Source organism: Podarcis erhardii (assembly GCF_964252035.2).
Source record: "Podarcis erhardii genome assembly, chromosome: 6".
Taxonomy (NCBI): Eukaryota; Metazoa; Chordata; class Lepidosauria; order Squamata; family Lacertidae; genus Podarcis; species Podarcis erhardii.
In genome coordinates this window covers 29,040,856-29,064,911 of record NC_138510.1, presented here as the reverse complement: position 1 = coordinate 29,064,911, position 24,056 = coordinate 29,040,856, and the positions used below count along the sequence as shown (strand labels likewise).

Below are 24,056 nucleotides of genomic sequence, written 5' to 3'. Positions count from 1 at the left end.
CTGAACACATTTTGACAAATCGCTTTTCAAAGGTAAGATGCTAGCTAGGCAGCCCTGTCTTCGCTAAACATAAAATATGCGCCAAGAAAACATGAATAAATTATGAAAACTGAGCATACCTGACTATATTATTATTAAATTTATTCCAGGCATTATATAGGAATTTAGGAAGTAGCTTCTGCTGAGACAGACCATCGGTCCACTTAGTATTGTCAAAACTGGCACAGGCAGCAACTCTTGAGGATTTAAGACAAGTGTCCCTCCAGACTTTACCTGGAGATGCTGAGGTTTGAATCTGGGACCTTCTGTATACAAAGGAGATATTCTCCAACTAAGCTCCGGCCCATGAGACAGGCATGGAACTGTGTGAGGCAACTTAACAATGAAATCTTACACATCCCCCTCCGACTCTGGATATTTCACTAGATATTACACATGCGTGCACACACATGCACACGCACAAACACTTTCTAGCCTATTGCTGTAATGCCAAGATTCCTATGATATTTGATTTCTGTGTCCAGTACAAAATCTGTTACAAGGAACTTAAAAGAGGGCTACTTAAACCTCACCCACCACCTTGTTTTACTAACCTGTCCTACGTTGAACGTCAAAGTGATGGCGTAATAAAAATTTGAGTTGGCACTTCCTGCGTAAATCCAGAGATGCCATAAAACCGGGAAGAGCAGGGAGCAAACAATGAGCACACAGGAAAGGATGAAGACATTCCGGAGGACTGCAACAAAAAGCAGAGGCGTCATTAAAAGTGGTTAGCTGGTATACTAATGAGTCCTTGGCATTGTACCATACCAACTACAATGGGGTGGCAGATACTAATTTAGAGGGTTGTTCCAGAGACAGCTGCTATAGAAATCCCTCTAGTTAGAATAAATAATTACCTGCAATTCCTGTGTCACATGAAAGCTTTGACAGGCTTATTCTGCACTCATTTCCCAATGCCACCACCCCATCGCTTCCACATTTTTTATTTTAGCAGGTGCAACATACAAAAAGTCTAAGCAATAACACTGGAAGATAAATAAAGATGGGGACTGAATGGAAAGCTAAATTTGGACCGAACTTTTCCCGTCTTAAAATACAATGAAACATTTTGTATAGCTTTTGTAGAGCATTTCCTTTTTTACTTTTCAGACACACTAGTCATGCCAGCACAAGACAATTCTCATAACTAATACTGGTTGTTGGTGAAGCATTTCAATTTACTTACTTGCTTCTGACATAGCGCCTTTTAACAAAAAAATATTTCCCAGGGTGATTCACTGACAAAACCAGTTTAAACATTTTTAAAGTAAAACTGGGGAGGTTTTGAAAATTCTTTTTATGCATTCTAATGAAACTAATTAGATTTCATGATGCTTGATCCTACCAAAGTTGCTTGCATATCCAGGCTGAACTCAGAAGTGAAGTAAAAAAGAATCAGGTTAAATTCTTAATCCAAAATACAGTCAGCCACAGCTGAACGATTGAGATTACAAAACCTGCCCCCAAGCAAGTCACTCCAGGAAGAAAAACAAATGCTTCCTGTTGTGAAAGGAGGCCGGATCACTAGAATTTGTCAACGTCATCACAGCAGGCAATTAAAGTCATCTTGAAGAATGATTTATTCTCAGTCTGCACACTTACAGGGAGGGAGAAAGAAGAAGAAGAGCAAGTGTCAATTGCAAGCTGCAGCTGAACAGCCAGAGTGATGAAATGCCAGAACTCTGAGCTGCAACACACATACACACTCCAGCCCAATTTTAGATCAGCACAAACGAATCACTTTTGAATTCCATTGATCTCGCTGGGAAAGATAAGCATGTGCTTGGTTCTCTCCTACTGAAATCAAAAGGTCTTAGAACTTTGGCTGAATCATTCCTCTGTCGTTTTAAATGCTACTTTACACTCGCTTTCCAACAAGGAACGGCAGTCACTAATGGCTTTTCCAAGGTGGGCAAAAAAGACCGGATTAGGGATGGAGGAGGGGAAAGAATAAAAGGCAAAATAACTTACACTGATACAGGTGGCTCCAGAGTGGAAGGAAGGCCATGTAAAGGGCAATGTCTCCCACAGTTGGGTAGGACTTGAAGATGGAAATTATGGCAAGTTGAACAAACATGAAGAAGATGGGGTGCTCCCTAGAGGGGGGAAACAGAAAAGGCTGTAAATAACTGGATGGTGTAGATGCTGCAGGAACGGTAGAGGCTGCTGTACTATCAGTGTAACCAGCTGGCCTTCTAACAGCAAAATTAAAACCTTTAGGCAGGGATAGCACCATTTCACACTGGGGTGGAAATCAAATGTTTGAACACTCCCTGCATCAAAGATCTTTGCCTGGGGAAATCTGCCATGTCAGGATGGAGCCTAGCCTTCTGTGGTTTGTGCTCCCTGCCACCAGGAGTATTTAAAATACAAAATCTGCCCCCCTCCTTCCTCCAGCATTCAAACATAGTTTAGCCTCACCTGTGATATATACACTCTAGCTATGAGTTTTTGTCGTATTGCCACCATATTTCATTAGATGACATCATATGCACTCAACATGCATACAGGTTTGGTAGCATAAGGAAACATGGTGGACAGAACTGGGTGTAGACAACGACAGAGGCAGCAGCGTGCATGTGTGCTGAAAGACCCACACCACAACCTGAGAGTCTAGCAATACAGTCTGAGAGAGGGGCAAACTCTTATGCTGTACCCTTCCAATGCACGAAGCTCTGACTGCTGCACCAGTGTGGTGTCGCAGCTACAGTCTTTGAGTAGGACCTGGGAGATGAGGGTTCAAATCCCTGCTCAGCCATGAAGCTCACTGGGTGACCTTGGGTTAGACATTGAACATTATTCCACATATTTGCACAAGGATTTCTGCTGGTGCAAAGGCAGATCCCCTCCCTTTCCTCCACCAATGAGCGTCGTGTGCCACCCCCAAATCTTCTCCAGAGGGTTGAAGGAACCCCTGGAACGTATTTAAGGGGAACAGAGAGGAAGGATAACATTCTATAGAACAATGAGCAATCCTTGCCCTGACAGAACATTTTCTTATCCCTACTTTGACTGAAAGCCACTCTCACAGTCTTATCTACTTTACAGGGTTGTCGGGAGAATAAAATGGGGAGGACGAGAACCACGTATGTCACCTTGAGCTCTCTGGAGGAAATGGAAAAATAAAATAAATCTCCCACTTCCACCAAGGAACTCAGGAGTGGCGTGAATGTAGCTGTCCCAATTTATCCTTGCAATAAATTGCAAGCTGGGTGACCTGTGAGCTAACTTAGGCCGAGAGACTTGCCCAAGGCCACCCACTAAGATTCATGGCCCGGCTCCATTGCTCTATCTCCCATGCATCACGCTGGGAGTCCTTGTGCAAGAAGCAGGCAGAAGCATGGCTGCCTTCTGACTTCGACAGGGCAAAGATGATGCCTACAAACTGAATGGCAATCACATCCTTTTTCAGAATAACTTCACATGAGACTGGGCCTATAGTATGCATTGTGGCTATAGTTGATGAGGAAAGGAGATATTAAACTAGATTGAAATATCTTGGCAAAGTCAGACTGATCACAGTTGCTGGGAAGTGAAAACATGGTGTGAAAGGGACAGACGACGGTGCCTTCAAACTGAGAAAGACTACTGTGCCATCACACTGCAGTCACAACATGGGGTCACATGAATCCCTTCCATGCTATTCTTAGCTCTACAAGCACATGGGACAGGCAGAGTGTGGCATGACTCCAACCAAGAAGGACAAAATGGATCTCCCAAGACTGCAACTTAATAATGGAGGCTTCTAGGCCTCTATGCATTTCCTAGGCATCCTTGCATTTTATCTTCACAACCACCCTGTGAGATAACAAGGCTACCAAGCTAATTTCACAGCTGAGGCCAGGGTATTTTAACCCAGGTCTTCCAAGGACAAGTAAAAAAACGCCACAGTGACTTTAAGTTCTGATTTGCACAACCATGTATAGTGATTTCTCAAGTTTGATCTCATAACTTTCATTTTCAGAGCTTATACAGCTAAAATATAGCTGCAGAGGGAAGCATTCACCTGAGTCCCATCAGCGGAAGCCCTGCATAAGGACTTCCACCTGCAACAGTGGGGTTTCTGCCTTCTGTCCCTACATGCACCCTCTGTCCCACCAAATTGGCTCTGGGGGTTGAGAGAACCCCTGGAAAAGTGCGTGGGAAGAGGAGAGGGGGATTGTGCATTCTGGTTTGCAAATACAAGACTTTCGTCACCCACAGTCAACAAATCAATACACAACATGGCAATGCTTTGATAGCACCTCAGAGACAGCTTACTTATTTTGCGAGCAAGATGCTTTCATAAGATGCATGAAACAGATTGACAAAGTGGCACATTCATGAGCTGAACAACTCTGAACAGTCTAGGCAAAATATAACTACTCTGATTTTTAGATTGAACTGTTATTATGAAAGTCTTATTTTAATATCTTAATTTTTTTTATTGCAAACCACCCACTTGAGAGCGGCTGTGTAGCCCTGAAAGGCATACAGAGACCTAAATAATAACAATAAATGAAGTTAAATGATGAAACAGTCTGTGTATAGTGTTGTAGCAACAGGTTGCAACACATGAAACCTCATCCATAGTTTCGTATCTTTTCCGTCCTTTGTAGCTCCAAATTATTTGAAAGACACAACATTTCTAATAAATAAATAATGCATACAAAGCAACGTTTATGTCGCTTTATTTAATTTGCATTCACCAGGGGAAGGAGATCATATTTTGAGCTACACAGCACTGTCAACCCTAACTACACCATTATTCCTTAGGAGGTATAAAAGAGTTAAATTAAAACCTCAAACTCAACACTGAATAATTCTGCTGTTATATGCAGAGTCTCTTTTATACAATGAATAAGGCTCAATTGTAAACATGGCATCAGACATGTAAGAAAAACCTACGTGTGTTTGCTCCATCTCATTTGAATTGGATTGCATGTGCTGTGTAAGCATGCTATGGCTTCATGGTCCAGGTGAGCACTATGGATAGCAGTTGAAGGTTCTGGCTGAAACATGAAGCCAGCTATGCGGAATGCAGCACATTTTTCTCTTACATGCGCAGCATTATGTTAAACTAAGCTTCAGTCAAAAGAATAATAGTGATGTTCAACAAGGATTAGCCAAGCTAAAATGAGCAATAAGACCCCCTCCAGAAGGGAACACTGATCATTCCTGGTGATGGTTTTACACTACCTTGAGCAGCAAAAGCTTTTGTCAGCAGCATTAAAAATTAACACTCCTGGCCAACAGAAACTGAAGAAGCAGCAGCAGCAAAGAGAGAGGCAAGACTAAGAGAGTCTACTTACTTTAGTTTCACTGACAAGGGAATGGTATAAAAGAAGACGTTGATCTGAAAGACGCACACGAAAAAGAGGCTGAAGTGCTCAAACATTTCAGCAAAGAAGTACCAGAAGAGGCCAACGTTGGGTGTCAGGTCTGGAACGGAAAGGCTGGAATGGATGGCAAAATGTCACAATCAGGGAGTATAAAGACAGCTTAGTAGAACAGTAGATCAAGAGTACAAACAGCATGTTAATGACAAAGACTTTACAAAGACCTGGGACTGCCTTTAAAAATGGCTCAGAAACTTCAATTGGTGCAAAATATAACTGCCCACCCACAGGTTGTGGCTGGCAAGCTGGATCGTATTACACCCATATTATACCAGTGTCTGAGCTTGATTGAAAGTGCTCGTGATGACATTTAAGGCCCTAAATAGTTTGAGACCCAGCTTATATTTAAAGGACCTCGTTCCCCGCCTTAAAATCTGCTTCAGATGCCCCACTTAGGTGCCCACCTATAAAGGCAGGCTGTTGTGCACATGGAACAGGGACTTCTTGGCTGTGGCCTCACAATTTACAACTCAATTCTATATGAAGTTAGGAAGCCTCCATCCTTTTGCTCCATCCTTTTTAAACAGGCCTTAAAGATCAATCTTTTTACTGCTGCTTTCAGTCTGTATTTCTCTCTCTCTCTCTTTTTGCCACACTCATGTCAGTTTCTGCTGGGTTTAGAAGTACTTTGGACTATTTAAAAGGTCTGGTTTTTCATCTAGTTATAACACTGCACTGTGGTTTAGCTTTCTGTATATATATTTGTAAACTGTTTTGGGAACAATTTGGTTTGAAAAGCAATCTATACTTTAAAAATAAAATAAACCAAGCATTGCCTCCCCCACCCACCCAAAGCTAGGCTTTCCCCCATTATTTTCACTATGGCATTTGCAGTTCCATTTCAACCGTAAATTTATTTCTGTGGGAAAACAGTGACACCTATTGGTCATAACAGCTTATTCAAGGAACACCATTGTCCTGTGTTAGGTAAACAATAATGACTCTGAGGAACAACAACAACAACAACACAACGCACTGGGGACAAACATTTAGTTCCACATCTTTCCATTTCTAACGTTTCAGGTTGGAATATCTGGAGGCTGTGGGGCTTCTCATCTTCCCCCTGTGTGCAAGCACATTCTGTATAACCTGTCCAAAGAACTGGTGCCTTTGAGGCAGTGCTCCTTATAGAATCATAGTTTTGCAGAGTTGGAAGGGATCACGAGGGTCATGTAGTCCAACCCCCTGCAATGCAGGAACCTTTTGCTCATGTTGGGTTCAAACCCACATGATATTAAGTGTCTCATGCCCTACTGACTGCGCTGGAGTCTCCTTCTGACTGCGCTGGAGTCTCCTTCTTTGGAGGTCTTTAAGCAGAGGCTTGACAACCATATGTCAGGAGTGCTCTGATGGTGTTTCCTGCTTGGCAGGGGGTTGAACTCGATGGCCCTTGTGGTCTCTTCCAACTCTAGGATTCTATGATTCTATGTATCAGAAGCTATGCTTACCTAAAGGATGCAACAAGCAGAGCAACATCAGATATTGTTTATTGCTTTTCCTTTCTTGTTAGCATTTAATACATTGAGCCATGTTTAACCCACACATAATCTAAACTCCTCTTAGACATTGGCTTTATCCAGGAATTGTGACTACTTGAATTAAGAATATAGGATGATCCTTCTGGATCTAGTCCACTATTCTGTTCTCTCTGTGGCCAATCAGATGTCTATGGGAAGCACACAACTGCTCTTAAAGAGCCTATGAACACAGCTTCTCTTAATTTACAGGATCTCCATTATAACAAATCTCAGCCTTATGAATGCTTATTATCCAAACATCATTGCATGCTCCTTAGTTAAAATGCCAGTACAGCGCTACATAATTAGTACTGTACACTAATTTACTTGAGCTCCTGTTTATCAAGTATCTTCCAAACCATCTTCCAAACTGTTTATCTTCCAAACAATTCAGATAAATGAAGTTGCGCTATTCACCCAGCAATGAATCACCCCTAATTAGCATGACATTGAACAAACATACGTATATTTTAGCAAGAGGAGGCTTAATTCAATATTTTAACTGTTCTACTGTTTTGTGTTCTGAACTCACAAGTACAATAAGAAGCTCTTAAGGGGGACAGTGGTTTTACAGATGGACAGATCCAGTGCAAGTTCTACTTACATGAAACCATACACAGATGGAATAAAATCCCAAGAGTTGAGGAGGAAGAATGAGAGACAAATAATCACCACCAGGCTTCCCAAATACAGAGCTGCATACTGCAAGGTGTAAAGCCAGAAGCCTTTGCTTTTCATTTTCACTGGTATGAACTGACGCTATTGGGGGAGAAACAACATCACAAAGTAAGTTTTTTGAAATGGAAACATATAATATGAAAAAAACCCCACCTTTTCCAGATCAGGGTTTGCATATTTATGGAAGAGCGTCTGTAATACAGAAGGCACTTGTATTTTAATAATAGTGCAAAATCCTAAATATCTTGGAATGGTAGGATAACAATGGGCTAAAAACCACTAAAAAATGGTTTGCAAAATTTTATTATCAATCCCCAAATCTTGGGAAAATATCCTGTGCCCTCTGACTGAGAACCTCATTTAATCTGTTTTACAGGGCTGTATATATACATGAACAATTAAAGATTCCAACCGCATCTGACTCCCTCAAGGACTCAGATCAACATTCAGAAAAAGAGAAGCCAGATGCTTGTCATCTTCTACAGAAGGGCAAGAAAGAGAATTGTTGCCAACTGTAGGGCCTTCCTAGACTTAGTTGATTCAGAAGAAAAGACAGTCATCAAAATTCTCCCCACTTTAGCTAGATCACCACAGGCAAATGACTGGCATTTCACAATTTGCTCAGTAACATTGGCCACGAGAGAATGGAAGAGTGCTTTGTCCCAGCCAAGGCGAGCTGAAAACAACTTGCTGGTTGCTTTCCAGTTTGAGCCGTCTGCCCCCAAGGAAGTCTTGCAAACTGTTGGCAACCGGTGCCATTGTGGTACCTATCAGTTTGTGCTTGCTGCATCAGCTTCTGTTTGCTGATGGTTGATAGGAGAAGCAGTATTAAAAACATAGCTTTTGCCCCTGTAGAATGTTTACCTGCAATAAATACAGAACGGCTGGTGCAAACAAGGTGAGAGGGTACAGGGACTGGTATGTTGCTAAGGCCAGAAATACAGCACTGAGCAAGGCACTACCTGCAAAACAGGAAAACAAAATAATTGCGACAGCTAATAATCACTAGACTTTCCATACTCAAACGGGCTTCTAAAATGGAAGCATTTGGTCAAAAAAGGAGATTGAAGGGTGCTAAGACAAACATTCCCTCCACGTAAGCATTGCAATCGCCAGATGGAACGGTCTTCTCTCTCCTCCCTCTGTGTGCTGTTCACTTGACAATACTACACCCCCCAAGCCAATTTCAGGGGGCACATAGGGCGTGGGGGGGGGTGAAGACGCATTGCGCAAGTGGAAGTCCATTTTTGCCTCTGGCCCCGCCCACAACTGGCAATGTGGCTCTCAGAAAGCTGCCCAGAAGCAAATGTGGCCTTCAGACTGAAAAAGTTTTCAGTTGTGACATCAAAGACTGCAGAACCACAAACCTATCTGCGATCTGGTTTGCCTGACAGCTCAGACACAACCACACAGTTATTTTCCGCATTTAAAGTGGCACATTTTTCAACTGTTATAAAAAGAAAAGCTGAGAGGTATGCCCATTTCCCCCAGATCAATTACCTTTAATCGTTGCCAAAATGAAGAATGCAATTACGGTATTGTTGATGGCACAAGTGGACTTTGCAACGCAAGACATCACAGTATATGGATTTAAGAGATAACTGGAAAAGAGCAAAAACGCAAAGTCAAGGTCCCAGAATGCCTACTCTATCTTCCATTTCCTCCTCTGACCTAGCTCTTCTGTGAAACCTTTGGCGTAACCCCGTAATTCACATCCCCAGCCGATACAAACCTTAAGTATGCATAATTGTATTTGCACATTCACCCTTTGCTTATCTAGCTTCTCCTTTCCTTCTCCTTCATCAAAAGGAGGTTATAAGCTGCTTAGGGTACAAACTTGTACTTCTTCTTTTTGCTTATGCTACTCTGTACATTAAGGGCACTGTATAAAATACGCAGCTGCAGATAAGGAGTTAAAACAAACCCCAAGCAATCAGGATTCTGCCATCTCTTTTTTATTTCTGGGTTGCGCATGCTTTGTCATCCAAGACCCTGAACTGAAATGGTACCTTTGGGACCCTGCCAAGTTAGGTACTGCCCTTGCAGACAAACCTATTTTCCAGCACAGTACAAGACAATTACAAGAGTCTAAGGAGGAAAGGAGAATGTTAGAGAAGAGTACCTTTAAAATGCAATCTCATTCGGAAGCATGATGATGTAATAGGGGAAACTGCCCTTTTGTATGCAAAGTGAGTTTGGCAGAGGGTGAGATTAGGATGGGTAGAGGAATGGAAACTTTATATGTAGCAGAACTAAGAAATGTGAGTTTGAAAGGGCTGGATTGATATATTTAAACTGGTTCATTTTGCACACAACACTAAGCCAAACCATGGTTTAGTAGTGTGAATGAGCAAATGTGTGGGTTCCTAGAGAGAAGATCATGGCTGCTTTGCTCGTCCACCGGTCTTGCTGCTGAAGCTGTGCTATTGTGAGCTATGCTATGCTTTGGCCTAGTATTACATTTGAACCAGAGTTTGTGACTCAGGACAAACCATGAGCTGTAGCCAAGTTTGTTTCCTATGATTCAGCAATCATGGTTTGTCTGGGGGAGATAAACCATCAGCCCACTGTCAAATGTAACCCTAACCCAAAGCATGGCTTAGCTCACAGTATGGTAGTGCTAGGACCAGAGCAGGACCAGAGTAGCCACCATGTTCTCTTTGGGAACCAAGGTTTGCTTATGTAAGATACATCATGGTTTGGCTTAGCGTTACATGGGAACCAGGCTGATGAAGTATTAGAAAGATTATGTTTTCCCTTTCCCCCTATGCATTTCTTCTTTCATTTATGCATATTCTTTTTGACTAAGACTACAATTTTGTACACGCTTATCTGGGAATGAAGCCAGTGGGATGTACTTCTGAGCAGACGTGTATGTGATTGCACTGTCAGGCTGCGAGCCTTTCAGACTTTGAGACTTCACCTACCTATCATTCCCTCTAATTGTAAATTCAGGTGGTGAATGCAATTATTATTATTATTATTATTATTATTATTATTATTATTTATACCCCGCCCATCTGGCTGGGTTTCCCCAGCCATTCTGGGCGGCTCCCAACAGAATATGAAAACATTGTTGTAGCCAACAATGGTCACTGAGAAACAAAAGGGGGGTATCAAAATGCGCAGGGAAACCCTGAGTCTTGCCAGAGTATAGGAAGACCCCAAAGGGGCAGCTCCCTCCCAGAAAAGCTCAGTATGGACTGAGCATGTTCAGTAACCAGAGAATAATTATTGTCTGCAAGAAAAGAAAAATAGAAAACTGGGGAAAGACTGAGTGGAATGGCCTGGGGGAAGAGAACATGGCTGGCTGGCTGGCTGGCACACTGAACAGAAGCAGTCTCACTGAGAGATGAGTATACACGGCAACACCTTGATGGAGGCCCCACTTCTTAATGTACAATTGCTAATACTTGTCCTTCCACATTTGGTAATGGATAAACAGTAAAAACAGGGGGGAAATAGCATGCAACACCTTTAAGAAAAAATACGGTCTGCCACTGAATAGGTTTTATTAAAGAAATCAAGGGAACACACAGAAGATGATTCAAGGACTATTTTGTGCTAACAGGAGAACACTTACAATGGGCTGGATTGCAACTGTGTGGGTGGCAGGCTCTGTGGGAAGTGTTGCAAGCCCTGAACACAGCTGAGTTAGAGTGGTTGAGAGATTACAAGATTAAAAACTACACACACATCACTGTATATCTTCCAGAGGATGGTTCATTTTAATTATTTTAAGATACAGTTCCTTAATTTAAAAAAAATAAGCAATTCAGTTATTTCTTTTCACTAGGCTCAAAAGGGAAACACAGATAGAATATTGCTCAGTAGGTGAGATTCTGGGTGAATCATTACTATTATAATAAAACTATTAGAAATAAAGACACAGCAAGATAAGGTGTGTGAGTTAAAAGCCCTGTCCTTAGGTGCTGTCATGGGATAGGCCCCAGGCAGCTGATTCAAGAAATTGGATCAGGGCAGGAGGAAGGGGAGATTCTCTGTTTCTGAAAGTCAAGCTTGTGAAGGTAGTTTTGGGAAAGGAGCCTGCAATTTTAGCAGAAGGTAGTACACTATTCATTGGGTTCATCCTCTTTCCCTCTTGTTGGAGGGACAAGAAGGAAAGGGCAGAAATGTTTACTGGGGGGAAAGAGAGGGGGAAACCACAAACCATAACAGTCTTGTGCACCTTTGGAATGGACAGGATGATTGTGTGCAGACAATGCTCCAAAACATAGTTTTGAGAACTGTGAATGAGCAGCGGGCTTTTATGCCATTTCCTTCCCAAGCCTCTCCTCCCCTCGTGGACAGGGCATAGTTCATTATTTCCTGTCTTAATCAGACCATAGTTTGCTGGTTAGGAGATGGAATGCAGAATGAGGAGACAGGAAAGCCCAGCTGTGTGAACAGGATTCCACTAGTACTTCTCTGGATCCAAGCCAATATACAGTGGTACCTCGGGTTAAGTACTTAATTTGTTCCGGAGGTCTGTTCTTAACCTGAAACTGTTCTTAACCTGAAGCACCACTTTAGCTAATAGGGCCTCCTGCTGCCACCACGCCGCCGGAGCACAATTTCTGTTCTCATCCTTGTCAGGGAAGAGTTATCAGAGGGAGAAAGCATTCCCCAAGGGGGGAAGGAGAGCAGTGAATCTAATAGAAGAGAGCAAGAGGAACAACAGGGAGGGACCGGCTGTTCCCAGGAAAGGCAAGGGTTAAGTTCTAGCTCAGATTCGGAGGAGGGGAGATACAGGCCAGCTCTAGCCAGGAGGTTAGAAAAAAGAGCGGAAAACGAAGGGAAAGGCGCCTTCGCCATTTTGAGGGTGGCTGGTCACGGAGAAGCAGAGCTCAGAAGGTATCTGAAAGAAGTGACTCTGAGGAATAATAGTTAATAACTGTTTATAAGATTATTTTGTTAAAAAACAATAAAAAGTTATAAAAGAACAAGAAGCGTTTGTGTGGTGATCTGAAGAGGACAACGACCAGGCCTGACAATCCTGAAGCAAAGTTCTTAACCCGAGGTACTATTTCTGGGTTAGCAGAGTCTGTAACCTGAAGCGTATGTAACCCTAGGTACCACTGTAATTAGTACAGTGATACCTCAGGTTAAGTACTTAATTCATTCCGGAGGTCCGTACTTAACCTGAAACTGTTCTTAACCTGAAGCACCACTTTAGCTAATGGGGCCTCCTGCTGCCGCCGCGCCGCCGGAGCACAATTTCTGTTCTCATCCTGAAACAAAGTTCTTAACCTGAAGCACTATTTCTTGGTTAGCGGAGTCTGTAACCTGAAGCGTATGTAACCTGAAGCATATGTAACCCAAGGTACCAGTGTAATAACAAACGTTCTGTGTATTAGAAGATTTTTACCCACTGAAGGCAATACTTACAACAGTGCAACCTTGAGAGGGATATAGTACATTTCCATGGGGGTCCGAATAAGCTCAGCTGCATCAGGTGCATATTTATCCAGTTCTATTAGTAGCTTTTGCTTCTTAAACTGGATAGGAAAGAAAAACGAGATGTCACAAATCACTGTATACTTGTATAAGTAACTGAGCCTCATTATTGTGCTGCCTGAAGAAAATTTCTTTTTACCATAGCCCAAAGCTTATAAACTTAGTACTTAGATTTTTTTGTTACTACCTTTTCACAGGCAGAACTACCGTGCATTGCGTGACATGAACATCTACAAACCACAGCAGTTTCCCCCCTCAACATTGCATCAGATTCATTTGAGGACAATTTCAGAAATATATCGATGTAATTATATATTTAAAATGTCACTCGCTAGATAAATCAATACTGACCTTTCAGAAGAGAGCATTCAAAACTGTTTGAATTGCAAGCAATTACAGCTTCAGTAGTTTCCTTTCAGTTTTCATGAGTTAATAAGGAAAAGGTCAAGTCATAATCTAGATTGAGATTTATTGGGTGGATACTGTGTGTCTCTGCCTCCTATTTGTACTGGAAAATGATTCACCAAGATAATGGGCATATCAATCTATATTAAGGATCTCTTCTACTGACCATAAGGAAAGTATTATCCTCTCCTTTCCAGAGAGGGTTTTTAGTTGCATATTCCATTCAATGGTATTTCAAAGGGATTGGTATGGATTAATCAGTCCTGCTGGAATACTAGACTAGACAGGCTGAGTTGGGACAATAATACCTTGAAGCCAAAATATTTACAATATTTCCCCCCTGCACCCACAGTCCCTTTCTGCTTTCTGTTGTGAGCAAACAAACCATAACATCTCTAATTAACCATAGTTTCCCATTTTTCGTTCAAACTGGGAAACTATGGTCACCAGCTTCCAAGCAAGCTAGAATACTAACCCAACTTCAAACCAGGACTTAATGTCCTGGATTGTTATGGCGCTGGCAACTATAGTCTCCCAGTTTGGATGAAATGGGAAGCTATAGTCAATTAAACGCTTCTTGGTTTAAGCACAGCTCATGCAAAGGGAAGGCAAAGGGGAACAGCAAGAAAAGCAGTGAGTGCTGTATGACCTTGTCTGCACCGCCTACTTACTGCACATGAGGCATGCACTGCAGTCAGCATTGAAAAAACTGAAAGAGTGGGTGCAGGTATTGCCATGTGCCCAAGAAAGGCTAATTTCCCACTCCAACATCATGCTGCAAAAATTCATTTGGATGCAAATCCAGCAGCAACGTAACAAAAGTGGAGCTCATGAGCAGAGTCAAATGCAGCGTTTTGCCCTCTCTCGCCCAATTATTGTCCTGCTTCCCTCTCATTCTCTCTTTCTCTTTGTGTGTGAGAGGGATACTGTGTGGTTTCAGTACTCAATGACTGCGAAATAATGTAACTATTGTGAAGATCTGTGACAGTAAATTTCAATATGTGGGAGTAGATATTCATACACAACAGATGTGCAAATTACACCACATAGCAGGTGGGTAACCCAACAAGTAAAGAAAATGCTTATTAGAAAGAAAAATGAGGAAAGCGAAGACAACACCCAGCAAGTGCCCTATCAATGTGGACAGTAACCAAATAAACAAATGACACATGTTTACTTACCGTAACTTTGTTGTAATCCTGAACGGCCAAATAGAGAGCGACAGCAGTCAACATATCTGTAATCTGAAAAAAATATCACCAATATTAATGAAAAACACTTGAGAATGTAAAGGATCACAATGAAACATATTACTTTACAAAATGTTTTTTTAAAAGTAACATCAGCTTTGCAATTTGCAATGTTCAGGAATGCAAACATCAAGGGCCAAAAACATTAAAATTGTATTTTTCTACCTGTAAGTTTAAATTATAATGAGTTGATTTATATATTTTTAATTCATTTCTACAGCACCCTATTTTTTAAATTATTATTATTATTATTATTACAACAACTACAACCACAATTTTACTACCCACCCTTAACCCCAAGATTCCAGGGCAGGTTACAACAATTAAGACACATTATTAAGAACAGTTTAAAGCAACATAAAATTCAGAAATAAGGTGGGTTCTAAAAATATACATCTCAAGTGTAAAATTCCCAGTATGCCCTCAGGTGGGTTACAGTAAAAAGACAAAATTTAAAAAACCACAATACTGCATAAGCATAAAATCCAAAACAGTATAAAGCCAGCAGAAGAATAAATACTGATTAAAAACTGGCAATGAGAAACAACAGCAGTTCCAAAGATCTTAAAAGTCCTGAAAATTTTAAGATTGAAAAAAAATGAGAAAAAACAAAGGTATCTGCCTGGCACCAAAGAGCCCACAATTCAGGCACCAGGTGGCAGTACGGCGGATAGTCCAGAAATGAGGTTCCATAGCTGTTCCTCTCTCTGGAAGTCACCCACCAAACCTCAGTTGGTGGGAGTACCTGCAGAAAAGCCAGAGAAAGGCCTCTAGGGAGCAGGCAATCCTTCAAATTATCTGCGCAAAGCCATTTAAGATTTTAAAGGTCACTATCAGCATTTTGAATTGGGCTAGAAACAGACTGGAAGTCAGCACGGATGGTAAAATACTGGTGTAATATGATCATATCAGCCAGTCCCAGAGTTTACAATCTTGTAGCCCTATGTTGAACCAATGAAAGTTTCTAGATCACATTAAAAGGCAGTCCCAGGTATAACACAATATCATTGGCTCATCAATCTCCCTGGAAGGATCTAGGAAACGGAGCATTTTGAGAACCTAGTCGACAGTGGAGCTCATTCATCAAGTCCCACACAAGTTCAAACAGCTTGACAAACTCTGTTTCAGAGCTCATCCACGCCATCATGTTAAATGTGTGATAATTGCAGCTGTGACCTGATACTTTGAACGAAGAAGAAAAATTTATCACAGGTGGGTCTTTTTAAATTCAGGTAAGACTAGAACCAGATAGCAGAAGTATTTGTTTGTGAAGCAGCAAACCCCTATCACACGGTAAATTAAGATTAGCATCTTACAGCAATTTCACAACTGAGAAAACAAGTATGGTGCACACCTGTAAAATGCAATGCATATAGGCCCAACTTACAGAGTCTATGTCATTTTGGTCTGTATGCAATGAATGTTATACATATATACCACATTCAGACATGACACCCACAAATGGACACCCCAGAGGTATCAGATGTAGGAACGTAAGGTGTGATCTCACTCGGCCACTATGCATAGGAAACAGGTAAGGGCAAGTATAATCCAAACTTGGCCGTGACAGGAATGCCACGAAGTCAAGCAAAATTAGACACATATCTGATCATTTTTTTATTTGGCGCACAAACACTATTGTAACTCCAATATTATAACATGGGTGAAGTCCTACTGAAGTCACCAGACCTTTGCATTTGCTTTTGGTAGGAAATTATTAATAACAGGAAAAGCAATGGAAAATTACTAATTTTTGGATTCTTCACTATCTCTAAGGCAGTATAAAAAAGCAATAAAGCTGGGATTTATAAACTCTCCACTTCTATCTTTCTTGGCAAGCAAACATCCCATGCTAACTTTTTTTAAAGGAAAAAATATGTATAGAATTAATGCATTCTAGGATATGCCACATGTCAACAGAGTATCATATAATCAAAGGCTTTCTGGAGGAAAAATTACAACTACCACTTTGTTTAGGAAAGTGTACTGTAGAATTTGAATGTTTCAATAGTTAGGTAAAAAATAGCACATGCAGCAGGAATGGGAAACTTTCGGGAGCCATGGAAGGATGGATGGGAAGTCGATGGAACAGAATTATTTATTTATTGAATTTATATACCACCCGATACCTGGAGGTCTCAGGGCGGTTCACAAAAATTATGGGTTGATGTCTAATTATGGGCTGATATCTATTTTTTTTCCTTTCCCCCTTCTTTTTCTTTCACTTTTTTCTTTTTTATTCTTCAGTTCTGTATTTTGTACTCTTAGAAATTCACGTGTGTGTGTGTGTGTGTATGTGTGTATGAATTTATAAGAGTACTATATATAGAGAGAGAGAGGAAAGTGTACATGCTCAATAAAACAAGGAATAAGCTCTGAAAGAGAGGCAATTGAGCTGTGGATGAAAATGAAAGCAATACTTACCATAAATACTAGCTCAGCGTAATCAATCAGGAAATGAAAGAGGTATATTATTAGTGGAGTCTAAGGGGGGAAACAAAGAGAGAAATACAATTAACCTGAGCAAACTGCTTTCAAATCAAAGCAACACACACACACACACACACACACACACACACTCCTGGAAATGACACAAAGTCTACACTTTAGCTTCATATAATCGTGTTACTTAGGGATGCATTAAGTTAACATTTACTCAGAGCAGACCTATTGAAATTAATAGACCTACATGAGTGATGAGTATGAATTTCAATGGGTCTACTCAGAGTAAAGCTTAGTTGAATGCAACCTGTGGTATCTTCAGAGTATGGCATGACATGTAATGCAGAGCCACTAATCCACCTATCATTCATATCTGTGCTAGGAACCTATTGCAACTCGACCAATGCTGCAGCCATGGCTGATGTTGGAGCTGTGGCATTTATGATTGCTCCTGACTTCCTGCGTACTTCGTTAAGTGCTCCACAAGGGTATAGACCATGGGCAGGCAAACTAAGGCCCGGGGGCTGGATCCAGCCCAATCGCCTTCTAAATCCTGCCCACGGACGGTCCGGGAATCAGCGTGTTTTTACATGAGTAGAATGTGTCTTTTTATTTAAAATGTATCTCTGGGTTATTTGTGGGGCCTGCCTGGTGTTTTTACATGAGTAGAATGTGTGCTTTTATTGAAAATGCATCTCTGGGTTATTTGTGGGGCATAGGAATTCGTTCATCCCCCCCCCCCAATATAGTCCGGCCCCCCACAAGGTCCGAGGGACAGTGGACCAGCCCTCCGCTGAAAAAGTCTGCTGACCCCTGGTATAAACGCTGTACTGACATGTGCAAAGAAGGGCAAGGAAGAGGACTGTTATTCCCAAAGGCAACTCTAACAGCCCCACAGCCTCCTCTTTGGAGAAGCTGTGCCTTTGCCTTTAATATTACAAGTAGGGACTCACAAGCATTGAGGAAAGGGGAGGATAACTCTTTTGTGCCCCTCTTCTTGCCCCCCACGCCAAAACAAATAACCAATTGCCCCTCAATATCATTTTGGGGAAGAGGCAAGCAAGCATCCGTCACACTCTGAAAGTGTTGGGGATGGGAATAGGTGGAGAACATCTCCTGCCTCCCCTCCCAAGTTATAGAGCCTTTCTGCATAAAGAGTAATTTGGTGGCATATAGGGCCAAACTAGAAAGCTCTGCCCCTTCCCCCATCAAGCATAAGATTGCACTTTAGATACCACCCTAATTTCAATTTTATCTTACAGTAAAAGGTAAAGGTAAAGGGACCCTTGACCATTATGTCCAGTCATGGCCGACTCTGGGATTGTGGCGCTCATCTTGCTTTATTGGCTGCAGGAGCCGGCGTACAGCTTCCGGGTCATGTGGCCAGCTTGACTAAGCCACTTCTGGCGAACCAGAGTAGTTCACGGAAACGCCGTTTACCTTCCTGCCAGATATTTATCTACTTGCAGATATTTATCTACTTATCTATGTGCTTTTGAACTGCTAGGTTGGCAGGAGCAGGGACCAAGTAACAGGAGCTCACCCCGTTGCAGGGATTTGAACCACCGACCTTCTGATTGGCAAGTCCTAGGCTCTGTGATTTAATGCACAGTGCCACCCGCATCCCTTTTATCTTACGGAGCAAACACCAATTGCTTTTACATTTTCAGTCATGCTCCAATGATAATGCATTTGTTAGCCTTCTTCAGGCTAACAAATAACAACAAATCCTCTGAGTTTACACTGGACAAATACGATTTCCCATCCAAAAGAAGTTTATATAGCCATTATAATTATGGAAAACTCTTCCTGGGGAAAACCCCCGCCCTGGGCATTTCCTTCCTTGTATCAAGTTGATCAGAGGAACAGGAGTAGGGCCAACCCTAGTATTAGGTAGAGTAATAATAATAATAATAATAATAATAATAATAATAATAATAATTTATTTGTACCTTGCCCATCTGGCTGGGTTTCCCCAGCCACTCTGGGTGGCTTCCAACAAAGATTAAAAATACATTAAAATGTCACACATAAAAAACTTCCCTAAACAGGGCTGCCTTCAGATGTCCTCTAAATGTAAGGCAGAGTAAGAGTAAGTCAGCCACTTCAGGTGGCAAGTTCTGAGGAGCAGACAGAAGCAGCAGGATATAGGAAGACAGAGCTGTGTGTGTCACATGGCCTGGCCTGCACTCCTAAGCCAGCCTGCTGCCCTAAAATTGCTACTGCTGGCATTGTACCATCACCAGTGTTGAAATAAAATTCAGCTGTCAGACTGGGCAACTCATGTACTGTACATGGAAAGGTTGCCATCTTGACCTTTGCCTCAGGAAGTCTTGGACCAGTCCTGAGCAGATCTTTGTGAGCTCCCTGTATGCAATTCTCACTCACAATGTGGAATTGTATTGGCTCATTTATTTTAATTAATATTTTATAGCAGTCTTTTCATTTGAAAATAAACTTCCAGAGTGAATAACAACGGAATAAAAGAATAAATTACTTGAGAACCAGAGCAAAAGTATCAGTTACTTGAGATTCAGATATTCAGTAACTTTCACAGTACATTGAGGAAAAGCTGGTTGAGGATATAAAAGATGCAGACAACCCTTCCAACCCCCAGATTGCCCTGTTACACCAACTATATGTGCACATATAACTTCAGTAAATTTATTAGATACCCTTTTCTAAATTTTTTTTTTGCAGCAATTAAAATATACAAAAACAATGCAACCTCTGCTCTGCCCAAGGATGACAAATCACCAGAAATAACCAATTAGCATGATGCCAAAATGTTAAAACTAGCCAATCCCATCTCATCCTATCAGAAGTGAGAAGGGAGTAACAGGATTCTGTGCAGTGTCTCAAAGACCCTCTACATCAGTTACCATGCCCTCTCGACTTCAGAATTTCCAAGATAAATAGCATTTCAATATATTTTATAAAAATGAATCACTGCATACTTACTTCATGAAATACATCACCAGAGTATGGAGACACGCCCAAATCAAGTAAGGCTAGCCCCTCAACCACTGAAAAAAACATGCAAAATCGCTGTTATTGGTTTAAATGTTTAAATGCCCAAGATTGAAAATAGTGAGGGTTCATTCATATAGATCCAAACACAAATTCACCACTTAAACATATCCTATGTATTGTTATTTTATTAGTTATTCTGTTTCACGAGTTGCTTTTTACATTAAAGAGTCTTAAAGTGACATTGACAACAATAAATCACAGCATATAAAAACAATTTAAAATCAGAGTAAATTTGAAAGACTAACTACACAAGACATAGAAATTCTCATCCAAGAATAAATTCATATGGGCAAAGTCTTACCCATCCCACTAATTGATGAGCACCACCACAGGAGACAACTTTAATTAACCAAAGCCCTGGATAAAGTCTTAGCCTGGCACCTAAAAACTGACAGAAATGGCACCAGGAGCACCTTCCTGAAAATAGCATTCTACAGATGGCGAGACAACACTGAAAAGGTCCCTTCTTGTTTTGCCACCCTCCACTCTTCTCTCAGGTGGGCCACACAGAGAACACACTCTGATGATGATTGCAGGACATGGGCTGGTGGTCCTCATGGGGAGAGGTGATCCTTCAGGTATTGCTGTCGCATGCGCTTGAAAGGTCAGAAACAGCATTTTGAATTGAATTGTTTTTGGTTTTGAAAATTTTGCTGACCATTTTGTGTGTGTGTGTGTGTGTGTGTGTGTGTGTGCATACATACATATGCATTTCATATAACTCAGGCATAGGCAAACTCAGCCCTCCAGATGTTTGGGACTACAATTCCCATCATCCCTGACCACTGGTCCTGTTAGCTAGGGATGATGGGAATTGTAGTCTCAAACATCTGGAGGGCTGAAGTTTGCCTATGCCTGATATAACTGGTACATACCACCGTACTGGTTGTCAGATGACATACTTCCAGTTGCCAGAGTTTTCCATTATTAACTAACACAGAGAAAGCAAATTATTATTTCTTTTATAACAGAAGTTTTACAAAGAGAAGTCATATTTTTAGCTACCAGTTCTTTTGATGGTAGAAGCTGGGTAAACACCCCCTGAATTTTATATGCGCCTTATGTGGTATTTGATCACAGGGAAACAGGGGGACAGAAATAAAGTAAAAAGAAATTTGAATGGCTTTAATTGTAACCCTTTAACAACAGCAAACAGTTGACTAGAGCTCAGCAGGTTGTTTTCTGTTGCTCAGAAGAGCCCTCTTCCTATTACACCACGTGGCCCTTTTCTGCAGACATTAATTGTACAGAGAGAAAACAGCATTATTTCTTTTTGTTTCGTTTACTTTGCAGGCTCCTGTGCCCTTGGGACATGAAGAACAGGTAAAAAGAAATTCAACAAATTAATTGGAAAAGCTTGCAAATACCAGATAGGCTTAGGATTTAAATATGTAATGTGATGAATTAATATGTTTAATGCTGAATTGGAAAGAAAGAAAGATGTTAAGTGATTAAGTTAATTTTATAAGAATATTGGTTTTGGAAAACCGTTAAAATGATATACACTGAAATTCAACCAGGGGGATACGAGGAAGTCAGTTAACAATGTTACTAAGTTTGGTTTAAATACGTTTGAGATTTATGTTTGTTTGTTTAATTTTTTTTTGGAAAATCAATAAAAAAAATTGAGGGGGGGAAATTCAACAGGTGAAGTTTCCCCCCATTAATTACAGTACTGTTTCTCCATGCGAAGAAAGGCTTCTGCCATGCAATGGGAAGAGGAGCCCTTTTGGCAACCTCTCCCGCGGGTGCACTTTTTGAAACCCTTTCCGCGCCCAAGGAGCGCTTAGCACCAGGGCACAGGTCGAAGGGCGGCGGCAGATCGCCCACCCCCCTTCCCACGAGAGGTCCTGGGTCCGGCCGTCAGAAGGCAGCCCACGAGGAGGGCTTGGGGTCCCGTCCTTCCAGGGAGCCACTCCAGGAGCGGGCGAAGATGCCCACCTCCCGCCGCCTACCCCTCCTGCCGCCCCCTCCTAACTTCAGGCCTCTCACCTCGCTTCCAGGCATTTAAAGGGGACGCGACCTCCACCCTCTCCGAGATGAGCCCGGCCAGGCTGGAGCGAAACAGCACGGCCCGAACTGTCACGGCCACCAAGAGCACCAGCACCAAGGGAGCCGCCATCTTAGCGGCAGGACACACCGGCCTATGCCAGCGGTAGTTCCCAGGCTCGCCCCTACAGCTGGGCGTCTACAGAGCGGGCTGGGGTGAAAAGACTACAACTCCCAGAATCCCATCGGCTGAGGAAACCTTTACTTCCCGAGGACCGACGGCAAGGGAAGCGGGACAAAATAAAGCCGGCCTAACAAAGAGCGGAGAGTTGCTCTTCTTAGGGGAGGGCTGTGCGCGCGCGTTGTTTTAGACTTGAGCTTCTTTAGTTACAGAATCAGGATGCTTATTTCAGCAGCTCAGTGCATTTCAATGTCGCTTTCCTGATGCAGATGTCCCCTTGCAATTTCCAATTCATTCAAAAACTCCTACAGTCAGGGGCATATGCGTTTACCTGGGAGTAAGCTCCCTTGAACTCAATGGGACTTATGTATAGAATTTTTTTCCTGTTAGGCTGCAGTCCTTTTACCTGCCTAAATGGAAGTAAGTCCCACAACTAAATGAGGCTTGCACAGGGTTGCAGTGTAAGGCTTTGTGACATTTAATTACTTAAAATTAAGACGAACCTAGTGAGTCCACTTCATTAGATGCATGAAGTGAAGTGCACTGGAGTCCATGAAAACTGATGCTATAAACAAAATGTGTAAGGTGGCATAAGACTTTGTTGATTTTGCTACCCCTCTGGAAATAAGTATATACAATCAGTGCTTTTTTTTCTTCAAAAAAATGTTTAGGGATACTCTCATTTTCCTACTCATATTGAAATACTGCCCCTCAATGAGGCCAAACTTAGGCTCACAAAATGTTTAGGGGTATGTGTACCCCCACATCCCCCTGAAAAAGCACTGTATACAATCATACAACAATCAGTTTATTTTTCACTAATGTTCCTTATTTTGGGATAAACTACATGCGTCTCAAAGGGAGTGAATGTTTAAATGCACAATAACTTGTTTGGAGACTGTGTGCACTCTGTAAGAAAGGGGACTACACAGTGGCGTAGCGTGGGTTGTCAGAACCCTGGGCAAGGCAAGTAATTTGCGCCCCCTAACCCTGGATTTGCGCCCCCTAACCCTATCCCTAACCCTAACCCCCAGATGTTGCGCCTGGTGCGGCCGGCCCCCCCTGCACCCCCCACGCTACGCCACTGGGACTACAAATTATAGGCTTCTTCAACTGTTACAGAAATAATAATTAAAGGCTAATGTAGTGCTTCTGCTTTTACTGCAGGTGGCATCATGGTATATACTCATTCTGCAGGGAGTCAGAAGCTGAATACCTCTGGGAAGATTATACTTTCTTTGATCTTACTGGAAAAGTTACTTACAGTATTTAGAATTTCACTAATTCATTTCTTATAAATTTCCTTTGGTGAATCTTCCAGTTGTTTCATTCATTTTGTTCATTTTGCCACGAGTGAAAGATGCGAATATCTGGAATACATACTGTAATTTAATTTAGGAACATCTCCTTTTTATATATAAAAAGCCATACAAGTTCTTTAACTTGAATGTTAGTAAACAAAATTTTCTACAAAGTATTACTGATCCAAAGAAATGCTTCCTGTGCAATTCAATAGTCTAAAACTGCCTCTGGATTTTATTAACAGACTAAATTTAACAATCTGAGCATCCGCCGGTAGGTGGAGTACTATGAAACAAGGCTTCCCAAAGTGTGCGAACTTACACTACAACATGACAAAAAAGGTGAATTTCCTCAAGTATAACTAAGTCAAAACAAAGACATA

The 24,056-nt window shown here is 41.7% G+C and overlaps 1 protein-coding gene and 1 long non-coding RNA gene across 2 annotated transcripts in view; one reads left to right on the top strand and one right to left on the bottom strand.

Moving 5' to 3' along the window:
- The window catches only part of PIGU (phosphatidylinositol glycan anchor biosynthesis class U), a 29,846-nt gene extending 7,375 nt beyond the window's left edge, over positions 1–22,471 (bottom strand). Inside the window, exons 1-11 of the mRNA XM_081866800.1 lie at positions 22,195–22,471; positions 20,131–20,195; positions 17,152–17,211; positions 14,659–14,721; positions 13,004–13,113; positions 9,116–9,216; positions 8,480–8,577; positions 7,542–7,696; positions 5,334–5,477; positions 2,014–2,138; positions 594–736 (exon numbers count right to left, since the gene is read on the bottom strand). Coding sequence (XP_081722926.1) covers positions 594–736; positions 2,014–2,138; positions 5,334–5,477; positions 7,542–7,696; positions 8,480–8,577; positions 9,116–9,216; positions 13,004–13,113; positions 14,659–14,721; positions 17,152–17,211; positions 20,131–20,195; positions 22,195–22,324 — 1,194 coding nt within the window. The 5' untranslated portion in view covers positions 22,325–22,471. The remainder of the gene's footprint in view (positions 1–593; positions 737–2,013; positions 2,139–5,333; positions 5,478–7,541; positions 7,697–8,479; positions 8,578–9,115; positions 9,217–13,003; positions 13,114–14,658; positions 14,722–17,151; positions 17,212–20,130; positions 20,196–22,194) is intronic.
- A 130-nt stretch (positions 22,472–22,601) lies between these two features.
- LOC309344449 lies at positions 22,602–23,685 on the top strand. The gene is made up of 2 exons (XR_014157743.1): positions 22,602–22,792; positions 23,540–23,685. It is a non-coding gene; the product is annotated as an uncharacterized lncRNA (long non-coding RNA).
- The last annotated feature ends 371 nt before the right edge of the window (positions 23,686–24,056 follow it).